We start from the raw sequence: 26,157 nt of genomic DNA on the forward strand, positions 1-26,157 counted from the left end.
CAGAAGTTGTGGGAGCTTCATCCCTGGAGGCTTTCAAGAAGAGGCTGGACTACCATTGGTCAGAAATGTGTAGGGTTAGGGAGTTGGACTAGATGACCTACAAGGTCCCTTCCAACTCTGTTAATCTGAAATATGAAAATCTACTTCCCTTTCCTGCTCAGTGCAGGAATTGTGCAAAGGAGGTATCCCTTACAGATTTCCAATTGAAAAGATTTCTTTTCTGCAAGGGGTTTTCTCCAGTTCTCTGGGATTTAATGGATTTTACAGTCTGGTGGAAAGAAGGGCAGCCTTCAACTATACCCCGAGGCAGACTCCCACACTCTAAAGCAAGCCCCTACATTTGACTTACAAATGCCACACAGTGCAATGCAACCTCTCAGAATCAACTACGAGAAATGACTAGTAGCTTGCCTGCATTTTATTAACTCCCGAGAGAGGTTGAGATCTTGTTTCAGGAGCTGAGCCTTTCCTCCTCCCGGGGAAGAAGAGGGCAGAGGTCTAACGTAGAGATGCACACAGAGACACACATATAAAAACACCACACCGTTCCTTTGGCTCCATGATTTTTGGGTTGCTTGGGCCTATCCCAGCAAGTGGTTTGATATAACACTTCAATTACAGCTTCAATAACCCCTTGCTTTTTATAATTCTGTAATCCCTTAATTTGGTCAATGCAAGGTGTACATTAAATCTATATCAGGGGCCTCCAAATCTGGCAATTTTAAGACTTATGGACTTCAACTCCCAGAATTCCTCAGCTAGCCAACCTAAGACTTATGGACTTCAACTCCCAGAATTCCTCAGCTAGCCAACCTAAGACTTATGGACTTCAACTCCCAGAATTCCTCAGCCAGCCAATCTAAGACATACGGACTTCAACTCCCAGAATTCCTCAGCCAGCCAATCTAAGACATATGGACTTCAACTCCCAGAATTCCTCAGCCAGCCAACCTAAGACTTATGGACTTCAACTCCCAGAATCCCTCAACCAGCCAATCTAAGACATATGGACTTCAACTCCCAGAATTCCTCAGCCAGCCAATCTAAGACATATGGACTTCAACTCCCAGAATTCCTCAACCAACCAACAGGAAGTATACAAGTCTTAAAGTTGCCAAGGTTAGAGATCCCAGATCTATATGAGACATTTTCAGAAGTAGACCAAATGTTGGGAAGGGGAATTTAACTCCTCCCCCACCATTTTCAGAAATATGCACTAATAGTGTAACTTAAGATTAGTTGGGATAGGAAAACAACAAAAGCACTTTTCATCAATTCAAGACACCCTGTCTTATGAACACAGCTTTGTGGGGTTCATGGTACTCTCTGAACTTGGTTGTTTTCTTGCAGATATTTTATTACCCAACCAAGTAACGTCATCAGAGCAAGCCTCCTGTATATAACCAGAGAGCCAACCTTACTCCTTTCTGACACTGATGATGTTACCTAGTTGGATAATGTAGCATCTGCCAGAAAACAACCAGGCTCAGAGAGCACCAGAGAGCCCGCAGTTCAACCCTGAGCTATAAATATTCTCTTCTATTGGAAACACAGCTTTGACTACGGTTTCATGAGATGATCCTGGGAGATGTTTTTCAATTTCTATTGCCTTTCTGCAAAGAAGTATTTACAATGCAGAGATATAACAATACTGATCTACTTTACAAGATTATATTCCAAGTTTGCCTTTAAGCTAGATCAGACAGACAATTGATAAAAGTAAAAAAAAAATTTCTTTCAAACAGTCTACGTTGGAGATGCCTTCTTTTTTTAAAAAAGAACATCCCCATATTAAATAAAAGCCAATAAGCTTTTGTTCTAGATAGGCAGGCAAAGCTATTAGATTAGGGAGAAGTGTTCTAATGGAGCTAGTTCAGTTGTTCTCTCCCATGATGGATAATACACAAATCAGGTCCCTAATATATCACAGAAATATCAAATACGATGCTGCGTAGGAAAGCAATTTATTGCAAAGCCTACCTAGCAAAGTGAAATAGAACCAATATTGTTCTATTTCTTTTCCTTGATAAAAAGCCTCTCCTGATACGCATTTTCCATTTGGAAAATTTCTTTTAAAAACATGTTTTATGTACAAAGATGCTTCTATTACTTTTATGTAGAATAATGCATGAGTAGAAAAGGCCACTCTCCCAGCCCACCTCCTCTATTTCCATCACTGCCTGGAGGGAACATAAGATCTTCCAACATCCTTATTCTTGGGCATCCTACAGATCAAACCCCCAGGAGCGGACAGAGAAATTTCTGTACCATTTGCGTTCTTTTTGCAAACTTGCCAAAAAAAACAAAAACAAAAAACCACGAAACACCTTAAATAACTGCCAATGTCGGTTTGGACTCTTGCAGTTGCAAAGTGAGGAAGGTATCCCCATTGGGGGTTTGACAGTGGTACTAATCCTCCTGGCTTTGTTGCTATAACCCATCATTTTCCATCGTTTACCCACCCACCGTAAAAGAGATGGATGGGCCAGGGTCTCCTTTTCAAGGGAGGCATCCTCAACTCAATGTCAAGAATTCCGGTTGCCTGTCGAGTCCTGGATAGACCACATGGGAGATCTGAGCTTTCACTTGTGAAGAAGATCACAACAGCGCTACGTAACTGTATGCACATCAGTGCACAGAATAACTCTGTGCACTGATGATGTTACCTAGCTTGGGTAATGAAATGCCTGCAATAAAACCACCAAGCTCAGGGAGCACCAAAAACTTCCAAGTGGCAACCCTTTAATGAATGAACTTCGCTCCTGATTCTAAGTCCAGAAGGTTGGGGTGACTCCAACTCCCAGAATTCCTCATTGGCCAACATGGTGATTGTGAAAATTTGTGAATATAAATTTACACTCTGGGAGGGCAGAGAGAGATTATTTATTTATGGAATGTTTAAAGCTGCCTAAATACATGCAAGACTTTGATGAAGGATGTTCCAACACTGAACTGCACCTGGATGGCACATGCAACAAACTGGCATCCTAATTCTCCAGAACCCATTCACCTATACTTCTACTGTGTATCTGATATTCTTCCTCCATGCCTCTGACTTTTTCCAGCAGTGGAAATCCCTACAGATCAATACAAATTCAGAGAAATAAAACTAAGTCGATTATCCTTTTTTTTTTCTCTCCTTTTACAGGTGAAGGTATCTATGGAGGGCTGCATTATCATACATTAATCCTTTTCACTGAGTTTTGAACTCACTTGTTTGAGGGCTTTGCAGAATACATGGAACCGTAAACAGGCTAGCTTTGCACAACTTGCTAAACCGCACACACTCAAACTCCCCAAACAAAATGAAAACTAACCAAGATTAACATTAGACACGTTTTACAGTGTGTTGTGTGAATGCCGCTACGACCTTTAGCGGTCCTGGTAAAGAATGCTGTGTAAACATAAGCAATGTGCATGAAATAAGTAGGGAAGGGAAGGCTAGCAAGTAGGTGTGGCTTCCAAAATCTAAATCTAGCATGCTGATAAAAGATGAAGGCTGAATTTCCCAGTAGTTCCAGCCCTGAGCTACTTTATAAAAAAGAAAGGATTATTCTATCGATGTTCCTCCAATAATCGTATGAGCACGGACTTAATAGTATTTTAACAGACATATATAAGCATACACCAAGATTCAGACACAAATCTGGCTCTGGTCGTTTTGCAAAAGGCCTTTTGGCTTGAAAAACTGTAAAACTGGAAGCACAATTAGACAAAACAAATGGCGCAAGACGCAAACAGGGGATGGCAGAAGACACGGAGGCGCAGAGAAAGAAAGAGAGAGAGAGCGAGAGAGAGGAAAAAACATAAATGCCAGGGCAGGAACAGCAACAGAAGATAAGCCAATTTTGGGGCGGGGAGTGGATGGAAAAGGAATATACAACCAATGAAACAGAGAGGAACAAAAACACACAGGAACTAACTTTCAAGTTCAAGCTCAGGGTCACTGAGAGGACTGCTGAGGCCAGAATCTGCAGAAAACAGTAAAACAAAGAAAAACAAAAAAATATATATACACTTGTATAAAAGAAATGCTACTCAACCAAGAAAAAAAACAAAAACAAAAACCAACAACAGTAACAAAAAAAGGCAACACAAAATTTAAGAGGAAATGAAAGGATATTTTTCTCCTCCTTCTGGGAATAGGACGGCATGCGGGAAATTGTTTTTCCTTGTTTTCTTTGAGGCTGATGTTTTTATGTGCTTGATGCATTCCTAGCGCAATGGTATCAGGTCTTTTTAATAAACATGAGGATGTTTGTATTTATATCTGGTTATTAAAATAGAGAGACATTGAGCAAACCACCTTGGAAGGCACTTTCCCCATCCTTCTCGCCTATCTCCTCGTCAGAATGTGCTGAGGTATTAATTTTTATTTATTTATTACTTTTAAGATAGATTTGCTTTAAAAAGGTACGCTTCAGGCCCACATTCTGAGACAGAGAAGCTGATGGAGTATCCTTATTTCCATATATGAATATAATGCACAAATACAGGCAGAAATATATGTATATATATATATATATATATATATATACACAGTATACCACATATGTATGCAAGTGAGAAATATCCATGTAAAAAAAAAAAAACCCAGACTCTCACAGAATAACTGAAAACAAAGACAGAGCCAATAGAAAGGTTATGCAAATATTTACCGAAAAATATCAAAAACAATTGGAGGATATGTAAATTCAACATACAAATAAAAATGGTGTGGATTCTCTGTGCTCCAGAGCTAGCACTAAGTTGCAACATCGTTTTCATTTGGAAAAGAATATGCTCTAATTAATTCAATGAAATTTCAACGGATACATATAGGATTGAACTGTAAAAGTCCTTTACATAGGATGCTTGGACCGTTTTTTTTAAGTCATGCAATATGCCAACACTTTTCCTAATTTCAAAAAATAAAAAAAATAAAAACTTGTCTTCTCACTATTATTCCAAAGCTCCTAGATTTATCCTACCTCTTAGGACCCCAAAAGATCTCTATTGAGCAGTCATTTTACTATGTCGTGAAAATTCCTGCTGCTTTCTTTATTCTCATTTATTGCTAAAGCCTGACTTTCTCTTTGCATTAGCGTCTAAGGTGGCAAAAGAAATTCAGAATATATATTTAAAAAATGAATCGATACGATTAAAATAAAACTGATGGAGTTAACATCGGTGAATTCCTTTTGCTAATACCAGGACTTGCTTCAATCTTCTTGCCCAAATAAAAGCAGACAAAAATCCTTAACACACCTTTAAAGGTAGTGTTTGGGACTGCTCATCTGGACATTGTGTGTAACAACCATAATCAAAAATTGTCCCCCTGGCAACACCAGACTTCCTTCCAATCCACTACATCGCTTCTTTCTTTTCCTCCAGTCTTGAAATTTGGACTGCAAAATTCAGAGCTTAAATCAATTTTCTTTAGTCTGTGCTACACAGGTGGCGGGGGAGGGCTTTTTTTTTTACAACAACCCGCAAAGTTGGAAGCTATTTTTCTAAACAGAAAGATATAGAGAGGATACATACAGGTAGTTCTTGACCCACAACCCTTCATTTTGCAACCGTCTGAAGTTAATAACAGTGTTGAAAAAAGTGATTTACAACTGGTTCTTGCAATTAAGATCGCTGCAGCATCTCCCGCGGTTATGCGATCAAAATTTTGACACTTGGCAACTGGCATGTATTTATAATGGTTGCGGGATCATGGGGTCCCATGTCATTATCATTTATGGCCTTCCCAGCCAGCTTCTCACAAGCGAAGTCAATGCGGGAAGACAGGATCACTTAAATAACTACAATGATTCATTTAACAACTGTGGCAAGAAAGGTTGTAAAATCAGGTGCGACTGACTGACTTAACAGCCAATGTTGGTGCCAATTGTGATCATAAGTCAAGGACTACCTGTGCCTGCCTTTCACCGGTCCGAGCCAGATAGGTTCTCGGGGAAAAATACAGAAGTAATTTTCCCCTGGACTCAACTAATCAAGAATATATTGGCAAAAGGTCTTCAATTTTCCTGAATCATAGTAAGTTTTGAATGGTTTCTCTCCACCTCCAGAGAGGGATAAAGAAAGGGAGATAAAATAGTTTGGATGATAATAGAGCACCTTGATCAAGGGGGCAATTGCCACTTAGTAATCTTCGGAAGACCCCACCCAAAGAGATAAAACTTGGGAGTTTTAAGCATTTGGGTTTAAGGTCCAGTTAGAAGATTTAGGGCAGCAAAAAAAAAGCATCTGCTCAGTAACTGAAAGTCTCAGTGTGTACCAAATTTATTAAAAGATATTGCAATTCAGATTTAAAAAAATATTATTTAGTCACCCAAATGATATTTTTGAAATATTAAAGCCATGTTATTCTTTAAACACGATTATTCTAATCCTGCTATAAAGAAAGTAGACCTGACTTTTGCAAACATGAACTTTGTAGGGCTTCATTCCAGATATTTGGGCTCTGGGTTTTTAAGTCCTGCCAGAGGGGGAAAAAAAAGGACATCTTTACCTTTCTTCCGGCATCTAAGTTTTGGCCCAACCCCGTGAACATTTGTTTGTGATCCAAAATGCCTAAAACAATATAAATGAATAAACCTACAGCTGAGCTCCTGCATTTCGCCTATCGTTCTGGATAGCCAAAACCAAAAATTAATTTGTCTTCCCTAGACCAACATCCCTTTAGTCTAAATCTCTGTTCCTAATCTAGAAATGTCCATTAAAAAAAATAGAAGGAGCGGGGAAAGCAGGGGTGGGGAGAAAGGAAAGAAGAGGAAGTTAAGCGTGAAACCCCAGAGGCTCCATTTTACACTGGCAGAGGGGTAGTCGGGGAGGCAGAGTTTTGCAACCAGCGTCTGTGGAATAACTTCCCCTCAGAGGGGGATAGATCAGCTGCGAAAGAGATGCTCTTGAGCAGCCTTTGCAATCTTGAAGGACAAAGGAGCTCAGACTTTCCTTCATCACGCTGGGGAGGGGAAAAGGCAAACAAAGGAAATTGTTTGCAGCCTCGTTGGGCACCAGCTGGACGAGCTGCCGTGTGTCAAGGCTGCCGGGAGTCAAAAGAAGCAGTTCGGGAAAGTATACCGGGCTCTGGGAAAAGAACTGGTGGTACGGGACTGCAGTGGGACAATGACTTCGCTGTTCGTGGTTATGCTGCGTTGAGCTTTATCATCTAACCATAAACCTCTGGCATTGCCTTGGCTTGAATTTCCACTTGGGAGGGAGGAAGGAAAGAAGGAAGGAAGGAAGGAAGGAAGGAAGGAAGGAAGGAAGGAAGGAAGGAAGGAAGGAAGGAAGGAAGGAAGGATACATCGAAGAAAGAGGGGGGGGAAGAAGGTATGAAACAGGAGAAAGGGAGGGAATAAAAGAAAGATACAAGGAAGGAAGGAACAAAGGAAGGAAGGATACATCGAAGAAAGGGGGGGGGAAGAAGGTATGAAACAGGAGAAAGGGAGGGAATAAAAGAAAGATACAAGGAAGGAAGGAACAAAGGAAGCTATCCGCAGATAGAAGAAAGAGGGAAGAAGGAATAGCATCCAGGGGAGCCTATGCCACCAATCCAGGCACCTGTCTCTTGGCGTGTTGGGAATTCCCCCCCCACCCCAGCCCCTGCCCTAAGCTATTTGTTCCTGGAACTGCACTGCCCATCTACTTCTCCTTCTTCTTCCAAGGGACCTGTCCACACACACACGCACCCTACTATTGTTGGGTGGAAATATCCTGGACATCACTTTTATTTTGGCAGGGATATGTGCAAAGAAGCAATCCATCTTCCGTTAATGCAAAAGTGGAAGTGCTGCTTCTCCCGTGGTGTCCGCAGGCTGTTTGGTGACATGTTATACAGATCGTCCTCGACTTACGAACGGCCATTCGAAGTTACGCTGGCACAGAAAAAAAAGTGACTTTTGACTGTTTTTCACGCAGTGGCAGCGCCCTCGGGGTCACACGATCAAGATTCTGGCACTCGGCCACAGCATGCATGTCGGATCAGCTTTCGTGGCCTTCCTAGCTGGCTTCCGACAAGCAAAGTCCATGGGGGATCCCGGATTCGCTTAATGACCACATGGCTCACTTAAGAACTATAGCAAAAAATTAGAAAAGGTCGTAAAACGGGAGCAAAACTCGCTTAACTATTGCCTTGCTTAGCAATGGAAATTTGGGGTTCAATTGTGGTCGTAAATCGAGGACTACCTGTAGTGGAAAAAATATTATAAGGAAGCATTCTCCCCTTTTTCCTCGTTCGCATAACCGTGTGCAAGTAAGAAAGCTTCTTATAAAATCCTTTCCAGCTGCAATTTAAAAAGAAAAAGAAAAAAAGAGCACTTGTGTTAAAAATGAGTCAAAGGCTTTTTAAGAGGGCCACCGTTTTAAATCGATTGAAACAGGCATTGTTTTAAATCAATGTATTATTTAATCACCTAAGCGCCTTCTCTGTTAAGCAAAGCTAAATTCCCTCTATTCCACCAAGCAAATCCTTTCTATTCTACTGAACAAAATCACAAAAAAATGTGCAGATTTCACCACCTAGACCAGTGGTGGCTAACCCCTTTTGGGGCTCCTGTGCCAAAAACTGTGCGTGCGCTTGCACGCTCGTGTTCGCATGCCAGGACCCAGAAGGCAATGCGCACCCCCGCCACGTCCCTTATGCATGCACGCGAAATCCTCACCCACCCCCGTTGTCCCCTTACCCGCACTGAACCTCACAGCTGATTTTCGGCAGGTTTGAGGCCTTTTTCGGCCTCCCAAAGGCTTGAGGGAAGGCTTCTGCAGGCCGAAAACTTGCCCCGTTTCATAACTTCTGGTATTTTCGGAAAAACAGGAAGTGATGAAACGGGGCTACTTTTCGGCCTGCAAAGCCTGCAGAAGCCTTTCTCAAGCCTTTGGGAGGCCGAAAATCAGCTGTGAGGCGCGCGCATGCCCAGTGAGGTAAGTTTGCCTGCAGCTCGCGTGCCGGCACAAATGGCTCTGCTTGCCACCTGTGGCACGCGTGCCATAGGTTCGCCATCACGGACCTAGTCTAATTTATTCAGCACAAAGGGAATAACGATGAATTATTGTGGTCCATATGCCCACCGGAAACCTCATCCAGCTATTTCAGATTTTTTTTCCCCCCAAGTCCGTCTCGAATAAAACGGACTCAGGTTTTTTTGCCTGTTAAGTCAGTGGGTTTACGTAAAGCGCACGCTATCTTGAAACTGGACTATACCAACGACATCTCACCAGATGGACAATGACACATGCATGTGTCTTTGCGAGCAGAACTTTGCAAGGGCATGAAGTGGTGTCAGAAGCATGCAGCCGTCTAGGAAAAGAGGGAGCGTTGGCATGAAGCTGGTTACCTGGCGTCTGGAAGTTGATGCGCCTCATTTCCACAGGGTCTTTGGGGTGGTGAGGTGTGATCTCGGCGTTATTCAGTAAGCACTTGATCCGGGGCTCGGAGTCTTTGCGTTTGCTAGAGGGAGAAAAACAGGAGGACGGAGGGAGGGAGGCAGGAAAGAAGCCAATGGGTGAAGAGAAAGAGGAATCAAGTCCCAACAACTATCACACACAGCTGGAACCTGCAGTGTTTAATCGGGGCAAACGATGCTCAACTTTATAGACAAAATAAATATGTGACCTTTTTCAAATTAATAATCATTGGGCACCCGGTAGCAGGGGGAGATGATATATTAAAAGTAGAAACTGTGCTGAGGACCAGAAAATTAAGTCTTTTCAGTAAAGGTAGTCCTCAATTTAACGCAATAATAGAGGTGTAAAACGGGTCACCCAAATAAATTTGGAAGCCACGAGGTTAAGCTCTATACTATGGTAGAGATGTAAAGGGGTGCTATCAGCTACCTCAAGCCTCCTTTGGCAATTATCTTTCTTTATCTTTAATTGTCGTCTCGTTCAGAGTTAAAATTGGTTTGTAGTTGTACCACCGGCAATAGGCCAGTAAACTAAAAGGGCCTGTCTCTTCCACTTTTATTTTCTCCAGTTTTCAGAGGTATTCCTGATTTTCAACTGCATCAAATGAGACAGTAAGCATTAAAAAAAAAAACCTCTTACCTGTCTGGTTTGCTGTCCAGGGAAGCACAGAAAGGAAGTGAGGGGAAAAAAAAAAGATATAATATGAGACAGTAGCTGGGAGATTTTCGGTTATCCTTAAACCTATTAATGGCTCAGGAACCTTCCCAATTCAAAGCTGATGGTCACTTTTGGAAGTTCAGCCTTCTAGGTATATTTCTGGCCGACATCACTTATCCTCCACTAGATGTCTTCCAGATATTTGGGGTTAGAGCTCTCTCCTGCTCCCCCCACCTTAGCTATCAGATTCTTAACAGATAATCAGAGTTGGAAAGGACCTTGTAGGTCATCTAGTCCAACCCCCCTGCCCAAGTGGGAGACCATACACCATTTCTGACAGATGGGAGTCCAATCTCTTCTTGAAAGTCTCATGTGATGAAGCTCCCACAACTTCCGAAAGCAACTTCTGTTCCATGGATTGATGGTTCTCCCTGACAGTTTCTCCTTATTTCCAGGTTGAATCTCTCCTTGTTCAGTTTCCATCCATTATTCCTTGTCTGGCCTTCAGGTGCTTTAGAAAATAGCTATCATGTCTGGAGTACACCAGGTTGGAAAAGTCTGAGTTTAGAGTAAGAGCTTTCATATATCTCTATCTCTCTCTATGTGCGTGTGTATACATATATATCTCCTTTTATTATTTGTATAAATAACTTAAGGTGACAGGCAAAGCAAATACGCCTTCCTCCTCCTATTCCCCCCAACAACAACCCTGTGAGGTGGGCTAGACTGAGAGAGGGACCTGGCCAAAGACGGTTTTGATGTCTAAGGCGGAAGTAGAACTCAACGTCTCCTGGTCATTGGCTCAAAGTCACCAACTGGCTTTCATTCCTAAGGCTGAACTAGAACTCGCTGTCTCCTGATGATTGGCCACTCCTGTAACCCCTTAACCAAATGGGGTCTTGGGGTTAGATTATTTTTCCAGAGGAGACTCAGTTCTTCAAGGGGAAAAAAAAATCTGCTTTAAAAAGAAAAATGGAATAGCCCAGCCCGTGGAAGAGGATCCTTACAAACCCAAAAAATGGACACCCCCACTTACTTCTTGTACAGGAGGATTGCAATAACAATGCAGATAATAAAGACTACAGCTAAAACCGGTCCAATCACCCAGATCAGCCCCTCCTCTCCTTCAATTTTGGGCTGGGGATCAGAGCTGTCCATCTGGATGGGGTCAGAGAAGGGACTGGCAGCGTACACCTGGAAAAGAAATCAGGGACAACAAGGGTGTAAAGCAGAGGTGGGAAATTAGGGGCCCTTTATGACTTGTGGACTGTAACTCCCAGAATTCTTGAGCCAGCTGGCTTAGGAATTCTGGGAGCTGAAGTCCACGAATCATAAAAGGGCGGTAGTTTCCTCTTCCTGATATAAAGCAGGTGTCCCCAAACTTGGTGGACTTCAACTCCCAGAATTCTCCAGCCGACATAGCTGGAGAGAATTCTGGGAGTTGAAGTCCACAAGTCTTAAAGTGGCCAAGTTTGGAGACCCCTGACATAAAGGAACACACCTATAGCAGGATTTCGTCTTCTCAATGGGGAAAAGTAGATAAGGGGTAGAAAGCAAAGACTTGATTTCACATCAGCAAACGTGAGTGAAAATCCACGTCAAAAACTGTAATCTGGCATTGTGGCTGAGGTATAGAAGGCAGGTAGTGCTCGACTTACAACAGTTCATTTAGTGACTGTTCAAAGTTACAAGGGCACTGAAAAAAAAGAGACTTGGGGCCAGTTTTCACTGATGACCACTGCAGCATTCCCTCTGTAGAAATTCAGGCGCTTGGCAATCGACTCACATTTATGACGGTTGCAGTGTCCCAGGGTCACATGATCCCCTTTTGCGACCTCCTAACAAGGGGGAACCCAGATTCACTTAACAATAGTTTGACTAATGGAACCACTAAAGCGATTCGCTTAACAACTGTGGCAAGAAAGGTCGTAAAGTGGGGCAAACTCATTTAACTCATTTAAGTTTCATTTAGCAACATACATTTTGGGCTCGATTGCGGTCGTACATTGAGGACTACCTGTCACTGATTTAAATTACGTCACTTGAGATGTGCAAAATTCACCGATTGGGGAAGAAAAGGTTCCAAAATTCTCCAGAATGAATTCTCTCAGTGCAACTTATGAGTTTCCCCAAGTCAATCAGGACTTTTTCAAGAGGTTCTGGGAATAACATTCCAGATACAACAAGCATTTCCTGAGGCCAGTTTTCCTCTGAACTGGTGAGTTTTGCAAACTCTTGTTGGGTTATTAAACTAACCCGTTTCTGAGTTTGCATTATAATTAGACGAAGCAGCTAGGCCTGTGCAAAGCGCTAAGGAAAAAAGGAAAAAAACCCCAGCAAACCACAAGATTAATGTTAAATAAATTTAGCCTGCTGAGTAAATACAGCTTCTACATTTTAATTGACCTGCCAAAATGGGGCGGTATAATCTCAGTAGGTAGGACAGCCGTGTTCAAATTTAATTTAGCCTTTTATGTTCTTGCACTATTATTGCAGCGCTGGAGAAATTTCAATGCACGTCATTTTTTTTTTATTTTTGTACTTTATGCTGCATATTACATTTCTACGTTTGGGCTTTATGGATATTGACTCTGAATGCTTTGTAAGATATTCATTGCAAGAAATCATACCATCTTATCGCTTTCCGCTGCCCCACAAAATATTTCGGTGGTTTTTATTTGCAGCGCAGTAGATTAATACCATTCAGGCAAACGCGATAAAAACACAGAAGAGGACCCGCCCCAACAAGAAGCTTGTTTGTTTCTGATCTCCGTTAAAAGGAGATCGATGTTAACCCATTCAGGCTCTTAAAAGGGTCCTAAGAATTAGCGGGGAGACGCAAAGGAGGAACTCACGGCTTCATTGGCGTGCAGAACGGCCAAAACGAAAATGACGTATTTCTGTCCGGCCTCCAGGGCTTTATTTTCAAAGTTGTCGTAGCGTTTCATATCCCCCAGGATGAAGAAAGGGGGCAGGATGTGGAAACGGGCTGCGATGTATGCTTTATGGGGATCCAGTTGACGGGAATGGCGGAGGCTTCGCCGTTGCAGCCTTGAGATCTGCTGAATTAGCTGGAAAAGGGGAAAAGAGGGTACCTAGGTGAGCCGAGATGAATAAGGATTATGTGATGACCCAAAGGGGTGTGGCACAAAGGCAACACAGTCAGATAATAAGTGAGAGTCCCTTTATTAGCTCCAACTTTGCCCCCAGTGTCCTGGTTATCTTCTGGACTGGAGAAAAACTCTCCCAGGAACAGCCTTGGGCTGCAGAGAATCAAGTTCAAAACGTGGTTAAAAAAAAAAACCTGTAATTATAAGTCCAATCAAGGCAAGATGAGGTAATTAGTCCGGCAAGGCAGGAGCAATAATTCCAGATGTGAAAGTATGGCAGTAATTCAACTCAGTTGGGAGGATGCTAGGAACACAGATAACCAAACTCAACACAAGATAAACTCACGTTTGTTCCAAGCAACCGCAGCTCTCAGCTGCCTCTTCTTTAAACTCTCTTCCCAGGTGTGCCTAATGAAGGGAATCAGGGCCCTTTCCTCCCCCGTAAGCCACGCAACCCACGTTCCTCCCTTCTCCGTTCTTCCCTGTGTGCCCCAAGATGAAGAGGGGGTGGGCCTGGGTCTTCCTCTGAACTCCCTTGTTCTATCTCTGCCTTGCTCTGCCCAGCCTGACTTTTCCCTTTCCCAGTTTCCTCCACAGCCAACGGAGTCACACTCTCCTCCCTGTCAGCTGTTCAACTTCCTTCTCAGATTCAGACTCCGACAGGGGCATGACAGATTAATATAAATAAATAAAAGCAGCCCTTTAGTTACAACCATTCATTTAGTAACCATTCAAACTTTACAAGCACTGAAAAAAAAACCCCAACTTACAACCAAAACTTGTGCTTACAACCACTGCACCATCGCCAAAGTCACCGGATCAAAATTCGGATGCTTGGCAACCAGCATGTATTTATAATGGTTGCAGCATCCTGGGGGGTGATCATCATTTGCGACCTTCCCAGCCGGCTTCTGACAAGCAAAGTCAATGAGGAAAACTGGATTCACTTAACGGCAGCATGATCCATTGAACCGTGGTGATTTGTTTTGTTTTAGATCGGGGGTCTCCAACCTTGGCAACTTTTAAGACTTGCGGACTTCAACTCCCAGAATTCCTCAGCCAGCAAAGCTTAGAAGGCTCTCTGTAGGGTTCATTGTCAAATGTTCCCCCGCATCCCCAGTAAAGATATATAACTACAGCATTCCCAGGATCTACTAAGGTAATTAATGACAAGTTCAAAATATGACATATCTTAAGACTTTTTCATGGAAAATCCCCACTTACCTCTTCTAAATCCATTTCTTCTGGACTATTGTATGAATTTTGGAACTGGCCACTTTTAGTTTTCTTCAAGGGTAGCACCACAATGTAATATGCTCTGATAATCAAAAAAAAAAAGGAAAGAAAAACAGGCCAAAGAATAGATTAAAAGAAAAGAGACAATGAAGGAGAAGAGCTAATCTAGATGGGAAATGTGATTAACGGAGGTAAGACTCAAAGCAGGAAATATATATTGAGCTGTCTCATTAAGGGAGAAAAATAATTGTCTCCAAACTCACAGGGTTTCTAGTTAATCCTAGATTAACTATTATCCTCTCTATTTATTTCAATAAATAACACGTTTTAGGTTGTTCAGGCAGCAAAACCAGAATGGCACAACTTGCCACGGCCAATTCACCATGTCCAATTCACCACAGCCAACTCACCATGGCCAACTTGCCATAGAACAACTCACCGTGGGACAGTTCAACAATTCAATTATTTCAGATAATTAAAACATTATGTTATTTTTGTCATTTACATTTCATTTGGTCCCTTCTTTTGCAGCCTTTCTTTAATGATTCTATTCCACCATTTTTTCGATATTAGTGTAACTCTTGTCCCGTGGCGAGTTGTTTTGTGGCAAGCTGGCCATGGCAACTTGTCCAGTGGTGAGTTGGCTGCAGCAAGTTCTCCTAGACCCCGACAAAACTGGCCCATGTTGTAAAGATGTTTAGGTGCAGGCAGTGAAAATGTCTGGGTCTAGCTTGAAATGATTTTTTTCTATGTTTTACAACTGAATAATAGTCCATGGTTTGTACACTGTGATAGCTTCCTGCCCGCTTCATATAAAAAGGCCAAATGCAAATACAAAGGGAGAACTATCGACTGGGTGGCTGGCCTCAACAGGGTGTATACATACTGAACTGGGGAGTCTGATGTCCTGACATCTGGCAGATTCACCATCACGTTGCCATCTATTTCGTGTCGGTAAGACACCTCTGGCTTCCTGCTCAGCATATTGGCTGCGGTGGACACCATCACTTTCTGCTGAAGATCTCCTTTCTCGCTTCTCTGGCCCACGAGGGAGAATCGGTAAGATGTTTGCGGCTTCAGGTTGGTGATGAGCTTCTTGGTGGCACTCCCACCCACCTCAATCTCTTGGCCAGTGTTCTCGTGCCGGATCTGTGAGAAATGGAGGAAGAGGGCATGGAAGAAACACAATACCAGTCGATGACTACTTCAGCTTCAACCGCAACAACACAAGAGCACAGAACAGATGCAAACTCAATGGAAGCCGCTCCAAACTCTATTGCAGAACGTACGACTTCAGCAACAGAGTGGTCAATGCCTGGAACGCACTACCTGACTCTGTTGTTACATCCTCTAACCCCCCACTCCTTTAACCTTAAACTATCCACTATTGACCTCACCCCATTCCTAAGAGGTCTGTAAGGGGGCGTGCATAAGCGCACCATCGTGCCTCCCATCCCTGACCTATTGTCCCTATTTATTCGTACCTATTTCCTTTATTCTTACTCATGTTTATTCTTATGCCTATTAACTTGTAAGCGATTGACAAATCAAATAAATACATAAAATAAATAAATAATTGGGCCCATGTAAGAAACCCAGGAGAATCTTGGTATATCAGACCAACTTTAACCTTCAACTTACAGGTAGTCCTGCTAGGCAGGACAAGAAGCAATAAGGATGGAAACTAATCAAGGAGAGAAGCAACCTGGAATTAAAGAGAAACTTCCTAGCAGTGAGAACAATTAGCCAGAGGAACAACTTCCCTTCAAAAATTATGGGTGTTCAATCACTGGAGACTTTTTTAAGAAGAGGCTGGACAGCCATTTGTCTGAAATAGTATAGGGTTTCCTCCTCGAGCAGGGGGTTAGACTAGAAGACCTCCAAGGACCCTTCCAACTTTGTTATATTCCATTCTGTTGCTTACAACAGGTTGCTTAGTGGTGGTTCAAAATTACTGTCATTGAAAAAGGTGACTGATGACTATTTTTCTCGTGACTGTGTCAGCATCCCCATTGTCAGGATTCCAGCAATTGCCCTAACTAAATCATGAGCTTCGAGCTAAGCTTCAAAAAGTTCAAAGGATTTATGAGGAGCAAACATGTCGGTATGACCTGTATGCAGCCTATTCTGAGACGTGAAAATTTGCTGGTTTCCCCTTGGAGAATAATTCATATTCTCCAACGAAAACACGTTCATAGCTGAGAGTCATAAATCATGTTCTCCAATTAGGATTCCCCCGGCAGAAATTCCGGTAGCTTAGTTACAATCTTTGCAAGATAAGAATGGAATGCACTTTCGGTTCCAAACTGCTGCACTGCTCTTTTAAATTTCTCTCCCCGCCCCCCACTACTTTTCTGTTCATGGCAACTCTAAAACATGCATAGAAATGTTTTATGAGTTGACACCCATGGTCACGTGATCAAAATTATTGACACTTGGCAACTGGTTCGTATTTATGACGGTTGCAATGTCCCGGGGTCATGTCATCCCCTTTTGGGAATTTCTGACAAGCAAAGTCAACGGGGAAGCCAGATTCACTTAAACGACCGTGTTAACAACTTAACAACTGCAGTGATTCACTTAACAGTTGTGACAAGAAAGGTCGTAAAACGAGACAAAGTTCACTTAACAACTGTCTCGCTTGGCAGCAGAAATCTGGGGCTCAATTGTGATCATAAGTTGAGGACTACCGTATTTCCCACAGTAATCAACCAGGTGCATCTACAAACCCCACAAATAGGATCTGGACATGCTGCGTCTTTCTATTTATGTTCCACAGCAGCGTTTCATTGTTTTCACTGACGTGGTTGGGAAATCCTACAAATCTTTTATGCCTCTTATGCCTAGTAGCCATTGTGAGTGTCAGCCTCTGTGGATTTTTGCCAGCTGTCCAAATCTTTTTGTCATTACAATGTTGCATAGCACCAAATTCCCTAATTTAGCTAAACAGATTTCAATTAAGCAGCAAGAAAGAAGTAATTTCTGAGGGATAATTTGTTTGAAAATGATCTAGGTTGCTTTGGAAGAGGGCGCAGATCTTCTCTTGCGACAGATTTTTGAGCAAAATACTGCATATCCAAAAATTTATTAGGTCAACATTATTCAGTCAACGATATGTTCAAAAATTGGTTCCAAACTAATAATTTTGATTGAATAACCTTTCAAAACAAGGGTGATGACACGATTGTCATGGATGCATGATTCCTGCAACCTTCGCGCAGCAGATGCAATTTGGCTGGTGATCAACCAACCAAACTGTCTCTGTTGCACCAGGGGTGGGATTCTACCAGTTCAGACTGGTTCAGGTGTACCGGATGTTAAATTTGCATCTGGTTCGCCAAACCGGTAGTTGAACCGACCGGCTGGCCCTGTTCACCCCTCCCCTCCCCAGAGTCTCCACATGGCCTGTTTTTGATACAGGTAAATGCAGGGTCCGCGTGGAGGCTCTGGGAGGGGGGAAAAAACAGCCCTCCTGGAAGTCCAGAAACGGGCCTGCTTCCGTCTTCCGGGGGGGTCTCCAGAGCTCAGGGAGGCCGTTTTTGTCCTCCCAGAGGCCTGAGGAAAGCTTTTGGACCCTTGGGAAGGCGAAAAATGGCCCTCTCTGAAGTTCTGGCGGGCCACGCCCACCATGGCCATGACCCCCCCAGCAACTGGGCAGCGAACCGGTTGCTGGGATTTTTTAATCCCACCCCTGTGTTGCACAAAGGATGCAGGATTCCCCCCTTTCAAACGATTTCTTGCAGACACTGATGTTAAACATGTACCTTGTATGAAATAGGGGAGTTGTAATTTTCAGGAAACTCCCAGCCTAGAAGGACCGACGTCTTGGTGACCATTTTCACTCTGAAGTTTTTGGGAAAAACTGTGGGGAAGAAAAACAATCAGCGAAAGGCGGAGCAGGTGACTCGAAGTGAAAATGGCAGAATTTGGATTTCATCAACGGAGACACGTTTTCTACACAATTAGGTGCTACTCCAGTCCCCCCAAAGTGACTCCTGCGCCATTTGTGCCTCGCGAAAACTCTTATCCACACCTGCAACACCCTGTTTTGGCTACAAATAAATAAATAAATAAACCTCTTAGGATCCCAGGGCCCTTTACAGCATTCCCACTGCAACGAAAATCAACTACAAATTCTCCTGTTTGGCTGCTGAGGACAGAAGGTGTGCATGGAATCGTGCAACTTTGCTGTTTTAAATACTGGTTTGCATAGGTGTATTTTTTTTCCTTTCACCGGCTTGCAAAAATAATAATAATAATAATAATCATAATAAGAAAAGAAAAAAAAAAGAGTTCAAAGAGAGGGAAAAGGGCAAAAGCTGAAGAAAAAACTCCGCCCACCTGTGATGGCAACTGCTCCGCCCAGCTGTCAATCAAGAGGCTGCCTGGACTGGACTTTTAGCAGAAAAAGGTAAAAAAGACTTACCTGCCGAAGGCAAAGGGAAACCACCTGCCTTGTTATAGGATTAATGGTTTTTAAAAGCCTGCTTGTTTTTTTTTGTTTTTTGTTTTGGCTTTGCTCTGCTTTTTTTTAACGGTACTCACACGCCATCTTCAAGCCGGCGAGGAGTTTAGGACTACAGTTGTTTTTTGGTTTAGTGTTTGGCTTCTCTGCCTCCCAGGATTCAGACCCTTGGGGCAGAAACTGGCAAGTCCTACCTTGATCCAGAAGGACCGTCCGATATTGAACAGTGGGGCTGAACGGCCCGGGACCTTTACTGGTATGAGCCCGGATTTTAACATCGTAAGCGGTGTTGGGCTTGAGACCGTTCAGGATGTATGAGTTTTCTGGAGAGGGAGGGAGATCTGTCTCCTGGGGGTTTCCCGAAGAGGTGGTCTCTCGGTAGGCCACGGTGTACTTGACGATGACACCGTTCCTCTCGGCTAAGACGGGGGGCAACCACTTGACCTGGACCGATCTGGAGGTGATGTTGCTCGCCTCGAGAATCTGAGGGTAACCCTTTGGCACATCTTCTGGGATGGTGATTTCTTGTAACGCTTCCTCCCCAAAGCCGGCCCGGCTCTTCACGGCCAGCTTGAAGACGTACGTGGCACCTTTGTGGACATGGGTGGCGGTATATTTGTCCTCCTGGGTGGCGAATTCCAGGGTGGCCAGCGGGTCAACGTCTTTGCGGCCGAACTGGAGGCGGTAACCCAGCACCTGGCTTTCGGATTCCAGAGGGGGTTCCCATTTGACCAGGAGAGAGTTTTCATGGGTGGGATACACAGACAGGATCGGTTTCCCTGGGACTGGAAAACAAAGAGAAAATGGGTTGGTGATGGGAAGCAGCCTGCCAGTATGGAATAAATAGTAGTAGTAGTAGTAGTAGTAATAATAATAACAATAACAATAATAATAGACTATACTGAGATATATTGCAAATTTCATTTTCATCTGCTGCAAGGATATACAATATTTAGGTTTTAGGAGAGTTGTGTTAGTCAATGTGGGCCCAAAATCAGTAGTAGTGTAGGAGCACCTTTTCTGGGACATAGAATTTATTCAAATAAAAGATAGAAAGCTTCTGCCTTCAAATAAAACATGTGAGTTGCAAAAGATGCTTCCAGATTCCTTCTGATCTTTCTTTCTTTCTTTCTTTCTTTCTTTCTTTCTTTCTTTCTTTCTTTCTTTCTTTCTTTCTTTCTTTCCTTTTTCTTTCTTTCGTTTTCTTTCTTTTCTTTCTCCCTCCCCCTCTTTCTTTTACTTCTTCCTTTCCTTTCCCTCCCTTTTTGCATTTAAACTTTTGAACTTTTAATTAAAACAAATGAGATTAATTGCTTTGTACTTAATAGTCCCCTGATTTCAAGGCTGAGTAACCTGCTTAGATTGTGACTTAGACTCAATAGATACAAACCACTGGAAACTTGGACTATTGATTGGTTTTATTTTTTAAATCTCTCCCCTGGTAACTAGGGAAAGTCTTTTTATTTTACACAAATGAATAAAAGAAATGCACAATTAGAAGAAATCAAGTTGAAGACCAGTGTAGAAATGACTCTTAATAATAAAACATGTTTTCTATTTTAACTCCAGCCCAAATTATCCTACTTTGGAGATATGGCTCTCTCGAGAAGGCTGTAATACTGGGAAAGGTGGAAGGAAATAAAAGAAGAGAAGGACCAGCATCAAGGGAGATGAATTCAGTTTACATCAGTGATGGGTTCTTCGTTGAAAGACCTGAAGGGCCAAGTTGGCGACAGATCATCCTGGAGCAAACCTTGTTTGGTCACTCAAAGTAAATCCTGATTTGATGGCACACAACCAACCGAACAACTTAAAGATCTTGTTCTGATGCTGGGAAAGGAGGATGGAAAGAGAAGAGGACGACCAGCAACAAAGTGGATGGACTCATCCGGTTTTGGTCACCACAATATAAAAAAGATGTCGCAACTCTAGATAAAGTACAGAGTTGATTAGGAAGCCAGAGGCTAAAACATACGAAGAATGGATTTGGGTTTGTCTAATATAATGTCAGGGGTGACATGAGAGCCGTCTTCCAATATCTGAAAGACTGTCACAGAGAAATAAGGAGGATCGACATATCCCCCAAAGCACCTGAAGGCAGGACAAGAAGCAACAGATGGAAACTAATCAAGGAGAGAAGCAACCTGGAATTAAGGAGGAATTTTTGACAGTGAGAACAATTAATCAGTGGAATAACTTGCTTCCAGATATTATGAATGCTCCAGTACTGGATGTTTTTAAGAAGAGACTGGATAGCTATTGGTCTAGAATTGTTATAGAGGTTGTCAACATTTCAACTAACCAATTCCAAACCAATAAACTCCATGACAAGCATTTCTTCAAAGTTCCATTTTATTACAGTTGTCCTATTGACACATCTGGGAAAACCCGAATCTGAGAGTTCCGAGTTTTCCTTTCCCAAAAGAAAAATCAAAGATCCCTCCCCTGCATGCGCCAGTCCATCACATGGCCCTATCAAATCTTCACCCCAATTGGAGACCTTCCTCCAGACACTCCCTTCCAGGTGCAGGGAAACATGTCCTTGACTTTCCGAGAAAGAATGTTGTTGTGTCTAATCTTCTATCTCACTATGAAATCCCCTCTGCCAAATTTCCAGGCACTGAATGCGGCAGCCTCGAAACTTCCGAGTAAAATATGGCTTCCAAGGCTGACAAGGGTTCCTGCTTGAGCAGGGGGTTGGACTAGAAGACCTCCAAGGTCCCTTCCAACTGTTATTCTTTATAGAAGCAATGTTGGGAGGTCGGAGAAAATCTATCTACGTGGCCTATCCAAGAGTTGACGGTATATAATCGATCAATTTTAACCATTTTCTTTAAGCTCTTTATCTACACTATATTCTTTAAAGCCTAATTTCACGATAATCTCTCATCTCTTTCTATGTTGCATCGCTAATATGTTGCTTTATGGCTGATTTATCTCTATCTGTAGTACTAATCTTTCTCTATCTCTATAGTCATTCTCTCTGAAGCGGTAACATTTTTCCTGCAGAGTTTAATTGGACTTTTACAGATAGTCCTCAATTTATGAGCCTAAAATTTCTGTTGCTAAGCAAGACAGTTGTTAAGTGAGATTTGCCCCATTTTACCCGCTTTCTTTGCCACAGTTATTAATTGAATCACTGCAGTTGTTAAGTGAATCACAGGGTCATTAAGCAAATCTAGCCTCCCCAATTGATTTTGCTTGTCAGAAGGTGCAAAAGGGGATCACATGACCTTGGGACACTGCAACTGTCATAAGTACGAGACAACTGCCAAGAGTCCGAATTTTGATCACCTGACCATGGGGAACACTGCAACATTTATAAGTGTGAAAAATGTTCATAAGTCACTTTTTTCCATGCCGTTGTAAGTTTGGGCATTAAATGAATAATTGTAAGTTGGGGACTACCTGTAATTCAACCTGTGTTTTTAAGTTTCTGGTTTTTATTTCTTTTCCATCCAAAATTTTTTCTTTCCCCCATCTTTTCAGTGTATTTGTTCCTGACAGGGGTTCTTTATCTTTCTCCTTTCCCACCCCCCTAATTTTTATTGCCTCTGAGAGAAAGAGCTGGGAGAGTTTTTTCCTCATGCCACTCTGAGGGAAGGGATAAAATGCTTCTTTCTCCTCAGTTTTTTCAGCTGCAGCCTCCTTTCTGTGTGTCCTCTCCTCATCAGGACAGTCTATCTTTCAATCTGCCTCTTTATTTGACTCCGGGTGTTTGGCTCTCTTTATTTAGCTTCCTCTTCGAAATGGCTGTGGCGACAGAGTCCTCAGGCAGCCATCTTGTCTTCCCCTTCTTCTTGGCTCCTGCCCAATCAACGCTTTGATTGGCTGCTGCGGTTTGGCTGCTGCCATTTGATTGGTAGCTGGGTTGTCTTGACGATGGGGGGAGGGCCAAGAGAGGGAGGGGAAGGAGTACAGGTGCTTATCACCTGTTCAGACAGGTGGTGCTTCCACACTAGCAATCCGCAATATTGGCAATTTCATGGTGTATTTATTTATCACATTATTTTTCTGGATGCTTGTAATATAAGCCCTACACCAAAAATAAGTCCGTTAAGATTGTCAACCAGACGCATTTACTAGCCTATTTCCCTGAAAATAAGCCCTAACTGGAAAATAAGCCCTAATGCATCTTTTGGAGCAAAAATTAATATAAGACCAAGTCTTATCTTTGGGGAAACGCAGTAGATTGCTACCCCACTTTTATTGCTGTTTATAAGTAACTCGAGGCGGCAAACATACAGGTAGTCCTTGACTTGCAACAGTTCATTTAGTGACCGTTCAAAGTTATAACGGAACCCCCCCAAAGTGACTTACGACCATTTTTCACAGGACCACAGCAACATCTCCATAGTCACGTAATGAAACATCAGATACTTGGAAAATGACTTGTATTTATGACAGTTTAGTTTTCCTGGGGCCATGTAATCACCTTCTGACAACCAAAGTCAACGGGGAAGCCAGATTCACTTACTGGCTTAAAAATATGGGGCTCAATTGTGGTAATAAGTCGAGGACTACCTGGACATAATACTACTTTCCCTCCTCCTGTTTTCCCCTCAACAACAACCCTGTGAGGTGGGCTGGGCTGAGAGAGAGAGAGAGAGATGGACTGGCCTAAAGTCACCCAGTTTGCTTTGATGCCTAAGGCAGGACGAGAATTTCTTGAACTTCAACTCCCAGAACTCCCCAGCCAGAATTCTGGGAATTGAAGTCCACGTGTTTTAAAGTTATGATAGGAAACCCCAGAGCTTCAAGATCTGTGAAAACAGAATGGTCCCCAAGAAAGCATCCTTCCAGGGAATGGATTTCATCTTCCAACTGTACTTAGTCTTAAGTCAAAGACTACCTGTATGGCTTTTATCTAATAAATTATACTGAGCGCCAATGGAGAAAACAGCCAATACATGAATTAATTATCTTCTTCAAATGTTTAGCAGTGGAAAAGAAATCCAGTGATCATTGACCCACTGCAAAGATTTCAGGGGAAAAAAAAGCATTACCTGAAACATTGGGAAATATAATTAAAAATTATCATTTTGAAGAAGAAAGACATTGAACATTTAACTAATTGCTGATCTGCTGAAAAGGCTGCACTGTGTTGCTTCTATTGATGCATCATGAAAGAATTAAAAAAAAAAGACTACTTCCACAAATGGCTTGCTATAAAAGTTGATGTTATGAAAAGTAATTTTCATAAATATTAGGCACATCAAGGGTTTCTGTTTAATATTTCGGCTGGAATATCCCCCTCTGTTTTGTAGGGGGTGGAAATGGAAATAAGGGGATTTATGGGGACTGATGTCAAAAAAGGGAATGGAAGCAGATGATCAAAGCCCAACCCCCATTTATGTCCAAGCGAAGTATGCAATCAATAAATAGTGAATATTTGTCACTCGGGGTTGAAATGATGCCCTCTGAGCATGGTTGCTTTCTTGCAGCCATTTCATGACCTGACTAGGTAACATTATCAATGCTAGAAGGGAAAGGGTTTTGTGGAGAAGGAGGAGGATTAGGAGGATTTTAGGGTCCTTGGTGCTCTCTGAGTTCGTTGTTTTCTTGGGAGACGTTTCATTACCCAACTAGCTAACATCATCAGTGCTAGAAGGGAGCAGGGAAGGAGGAGGAAGAGGAAGGGGATGACTGTGAGGTTCTTGATGCCCTCTGAGCCCTCTGACCCAAACTAGGTAACATCATCAGTGCTAGAAGGGAGAGGAGGAGGAGGAGGAGGAGGAGGAGGAGGAGGAGGAGGAGGAGGAGGAGGAGGAGGAGGAGGAGGAGGAGGAAGAGGAGAAAGATTGTGGGGTCCTTGATGCTCTCTGAGCTTGGATGATTTCTTGCAGATGTTTCATGACCCAACTAGCTAACATCAGCAGAGCTAGAAGGGAGTGGGGAAGGAGGAGGAGGAGAAGGAAGAGGAAGAGGAGGAGGTGGAAGAAGATGACTGTGGGATCCTTGGTGCTCAGAGCTTGGTTTTCTTGCAGACATTTCATGATCCAAACTAGATAACAGGATGATTCTGTCACTGACACCCCACCGCAGATGATCTTAACATGGGCGTGTACTGCTAGTCCTCAACTTAGCTGTCTGGAGAATTCTACCAAAATATATTTTAATCTTCATGTTATCAATCTACCCTGGCAAGCTTCTATTTCATTACTTAAGGCAGACTATAAATTCTGTACTAAACTACTTGCTCAGCCTCTTAAATTAATTACAGGCGGAACGCTACCTCTGCATCAATCCAGATGTATGCCAAACCCAATAACATAGCGAGCGTAGATGGAGAGTTATTCTATGTAATATGGTTTTGTAAAAATAATTCAATTCTCCATTTCATATGATTTCTAGATACAGTGAGAGCCTGTGTGCGAAAGGATGATTTCTGGAAACAAACTATAAAAATAAAAAGGCAAATAAAAGCTAATAGACTATGTCAACATGTAGAGAAAATTTAATATAGCTGATATAGGATTATTACGGTGAGGGCTGTGCTTACAGGTAGTTCTCAACTTACAACAGTTCGTTTAGTGACCATTTGAAGTTACAATGGCACTGAAAAAAGTGATTTAAGACCATTTTTCACACGTACGTTCGTGGCAGCATCCCTGTGGCCACATGATCAAAATTCAGATGTTTGGCAACTGACTCATATTTATGACGGTTGCAGTGTCCCATTAGGGGGGGTCACATAATCCCCTTTCGCGACCTTCCGACAAACAAAGTCAATTAGGAAGCCAGATTCACTTAATGACCATGTTACTAACTTAAGAATTGCAATGATTCCTTTAACAACTGTGGCAAGAAAAGTCATAAAATGGGCAGAGGTGGGGTTCCAATTTTTTAACAACCGGTTCTGTAGGCGTGGCCAGGAAGGCAAAAAAACGGAGACCGGGGGGAGGGGGCACGCTCAGTTTTGGAGCCTTCTGGGCCTCAGGGAAGCCTCCTTTGGGGAGGCGTTTTGCTCCCAGGAAGCTTCCCTGGGGCCTAGAAGGCAAAAAATGGAGTGCGAGTGGTGGAGGTGGGGGCAGGTGGGTTTTTTTTGCTGTACTCCCCCTCGTTCTGTTTTTTGCCTTCCTGGGCCTCAGGGAAGCCTCCTGGGCGAAGCAGTAAGACAGCGAAGGAGATCCTGGCACATCAGAATGACTATTAGCTGATCATCGGAACAGCTGATCGTTGGGGGGGGAAAGAAATACCCTAAGGAGTGACTTAGCAGGGAAGAATGCTTTCAGCGATATCGGGCATGTGCGCGATGTTGCGCATGCCCAATAAGGACTGACTGGGAGGGGC

The 26,157-nt window shown here is 42.8% G+C and overlaps 1 protein-coding gene across 10 annotated transcripts in view; it reads right to left on the minus strand.

Moving 5' to 3' along the window:
* PTPRS (protein tyrosine phosphatase receptor type S) overlaps positions 1-26,157 on the minus strand; it is a 353,020-nt gene that overhangs the window by 54,793 nt on the left and 272,070 nt on the right. For 5 of the 10 annotated variants that reach the window (XM_087922613.1, XM_087922615.1, XM_087922612.1 and 2 more), the window contains 8 exons: positions 19,059-19,649; positions 18,164-18,261; positions 15,286-15,548; positions 14,388-14,481; positions 12,909-13,124; positions 11,090-11,247; positions 9,327-9,439; positions 3,924-3,971 (listed from right to left, as the gene is read on the minus strand). In XM_087922613.1, coding sequence (XP_087778739.1) covers positions 3,924-3,971; positions 9,327-9,439; positions 11,090-11,247; positions 12,909-13,124; positions 14,388-14,481; positions 15,286-15,548; positions 18,164-18,261; positions 19,059-19,649 — 1,581 coding nt within the window. Of the gene's footprint in view, positions 1-3,923; positions 3,972-9,326; positions 9,440-10,035; positions 10,322-11,089; positions 11,248-12,908; positions 13,125-14,387; positions 14,482-15,285; positions 15,549-18,163; positions 18,262-19,058; positions 19,650-26,157 lie in introns of those variants that run through there. The other 5 variants (XM_087922618.1, XM_087922616.1, XM_087922620.1 and 2 more) reach the window with 4 other exon arrangements.

The sequence above is a fragment of the Pseudonaja textilis genome, chromosome 1 (assembly GCF_049901715.1).
Source record: "Pseudonaja textilis isolate UNSWEBS1 chromosome 1, rPseTex1.2, whole genome shotgun sequence".
NCBI classification, from domain to species: Eukaryota; Metazoa; Chordata; class Lepidosauria; order Squamata; family Elapidae; genus Pseudonaja; species Pseudonaja textilis.